This window comes from Chaetura pelagica, unplaced genomic scaffold (assembly GCF_000747805.2).
Source record: "Chaetura pelagica isolate M959 unplaced genomic scaffold, ChaPel_1.0 scaffold383, whole genome shotgun sequence".
Taxonomy (NCBI): domain Eukaryota; kingdom Metazoa; phylum Chordata; class Aves; order Apodiformes; family Apodidae; genus Chaetura; species Chaetura pelagica.
This window is the reverse complement of record NW_009952804.1, coordinates 23,502-26,083: the sequence shown is the minus strand read 5'-3', so window position 1 is coordinate 26,083 and position 2,582 is coordinate 23,502. Positions and strand designations below refer to the sequence as shown.

The 2,582-nt window shown below is 45.7% G+C and overlaps 1 protein-coding gene across 1 annotated transcript in view; it reads left to right on the top strand.

The window, feature by feature from the left end:
* The first annotated feature begins 117 nt into the window (after positions 1–117).
* Positions 118–2,582, top strand: part of STC1 (stanniocalcin 1) — a 7,750-nt gene continuing 5,285 nt past the window's right edge. The window contains exon 1 of the mRNA XM_009995014.1: positions 118–235. Coding sequence (XP_009993316.1) covers positions 118–235 — 118 coding nt within the window. The remainder of the gene's footprint in view (positions 236–2,582) is intronic.

Here is a 2,582-nt window from a genome sequence, read left to right as displayed (position 1 = left end):
AAAGACAAAAAAAAACCCCAACCCCACAAAAAACCCCAAAACCCCCCCCCCCAAAAAAAAAAACCAACAACCAACCAACCAAACCAACCCCACACTTTAGTGGAAACTTGTCAGAGAATGCTCCTAAAGTCTGGTTTTCTGCTGCTGCTGGTGATCAGTGCGTCTGCGTCCTATGAAGCTGAACAGAATGACTCTGTGAGCCCCAGGAAACCCAGGGTGGCAGCCCAGAACTCAGGTAACACCCAGCAGGGAGGGCTGGGAGCCTCAGCCCTGATGTGTTGAACTCTTGCAGATCTCTCTACTGCTCATTTTCCTTTTTCTTTTTAAGATCTTTTTCCTCCCTTCCCCCCCCCTTTCCCCCCTTTCTTTATTCCCCCCTTCTATTTTTCCCCTTCTTTTTTCTCCTTCTATTTTTCCCCTTCTATTTTTCTCCTTCTTTTTTCTCCTTCTATTTTTTCCCCTTCTTTTTTCCCCTTCTATTTTTCCCCTTCTTTTTTCCCCTTCTTTTTTCCCCTTCCATTTTCCCCCTTCTATTTTTCCCACTTCTTCTTTTCCCTTCTATTTCTTTTCCCTTCCTTTATTTCCCCTTTTTCCCCCCCTTATATATATTTTTCTTCCTTTTTTTTTATTTTTGGTGGCTTCTAAACTGAACTACTGCTAGGAACAAATATGAATCTAAGGGTTGGATTCAGGGAATTTGGTGCAGAGCTGGAGAAGAAATCTCCTCCTCTCAGGAGCTGGGGCAGGGAAGTGGTGTATGATCTGCTTGCAGGATGCAAATCCATTCTCTCCCCACCTCCCCCATCTACTAAATGAGTTCTGTGGACTTTTCTTCTCTCTCTCTCCCCTCCTTGCATGTGTCTTTCCCTCTCCTCCAGTTGCAATCAGCCTTTGGTGTTGAATTCCTTGCTTTTTAGGAAGTTGATCAAACCCGTGGCAGTTGGACGGAACCTTCGTGCTGCCAAACATCTGTCAGGGAGCTGGGACTTTGAAGAATGCAGGGACCCAGAAACTGCCCAATTCTCAGCCTTGATTTGCAAAAAAACTTGATTGCTAGCAGTTAGATGATACCACAGGAAAAATACAGTTGTGGCATTTAGCAAACTTGCTTTTACAATGGGCAGAGAGGGGAAAAAAAAGGCTTGGCAAGTCAGCTCTGGATGTCTCTACTTTGTGCACTGGAGATGCTGAGATAAGTTGGACACATTGTCTTGAACAATGGGAATTAAAAAATCTGTCTTCTAGGACACTGAAAAGATACTAGCTCTCTAATTTGGGGCTCATTAACAGCTGTCTTATTTTAGATCTGCAAGGCTCTGCAGCATTATAGCAGGGTGTTTGCTCAATTTCCTTTTGTATTTGGTTGCTATAGAAACATAGGGTCTCACTCTTGCACGGTGCCTAAAACAATAAAAGCTTCATGCAGGCAAAGTCTGAGAGCAAAGTTCTCATTGGAACCTGTGGAAACATCACCATGGGCATGACTTGTGTGATGGGGAGGTTATGAACTGGGGAGAGGATGATCTTACCAAAATATCTCTCCCTTCAGGCACGTCAGCAAGAGTGGAGAATAAGGAGGGGTTTGTGGGGTGATTTTTTTTGAATGTCATCTATTTTTCCCCCCCTCCTCTTTTCTGTGAAGATCCTGCTTAGAGAGAGAATGTCTTTAGGCTACAACTTAGCTCTGCAAAAGGTGTGTGCTCTCCTCCACCAAATGCAAATCCTCACTTTTCCCACACCTAGGACCCTGAGCTGGGTTTGCATTTCTTCCCAAAGAATGTCTGGTAACATGAGCTGCACGAGTCATGAATATGCCTTGCACAGACACAGAAAGGGGACAGATGTTCAGCTTCCCAAAAAAGGTTAATCCCTCCTAATTTCAGGGCAATCATGTGGCAATACTGCTGATTCATGGTTAAAATGCACAGTGTCTGCACTCCAAAAGGCAGGATGACATGGATACCCCTCCTGTTCAGACTAACTCCTGCCTCAGTGATTTGAATTATACATGCTCAGCTCCATTACCTTAACTTTCTCTGCCCAAATGTCCCTTTTCTTTGGGAATCTTCAGCACTGGGACCTTTCTTGGCTCTGCCTGGTACCAGCTCAGTGCTCCATGGTGCTGCTGATGGACACCCAAACTCAAGTGGTATTGCTGGCTACTTCATGCTTTTTAGACAAGCCCAAATAGCTCCAAAGGGAGCAAAAACCTCCCTTGCAGCAAGGGCAGATTTCAGACCAGCTTGTTTGGCAGTTGCCATCACTTCAGACTCATTTTCAGGGGAGGTTTGTGAGCTCTGACCTCCCCTCCACTCTGGAGAAGACCTCCCCACCCAGTGCTCTTCATGGGCCCCTCCTCATCACTTCTGCCTTCTTGAGAGGAGCTCAGAAGGCAGCTGTGACTCCAGGCAGTCAGAGTTAGGTTGGGATGGACCTGTCAGTCTTCCATCTACCCAAAAGCTGTTGCCTCTTTTAATCTGGAGTTCACCAAGTGAGGGGTTCTTGGTATTTTCTCTTCCTTGATTTGCTGGTGATGCATTGTATGACTCCATCACTTCCTCTCCCTCTTCCCTCTCCCTCTT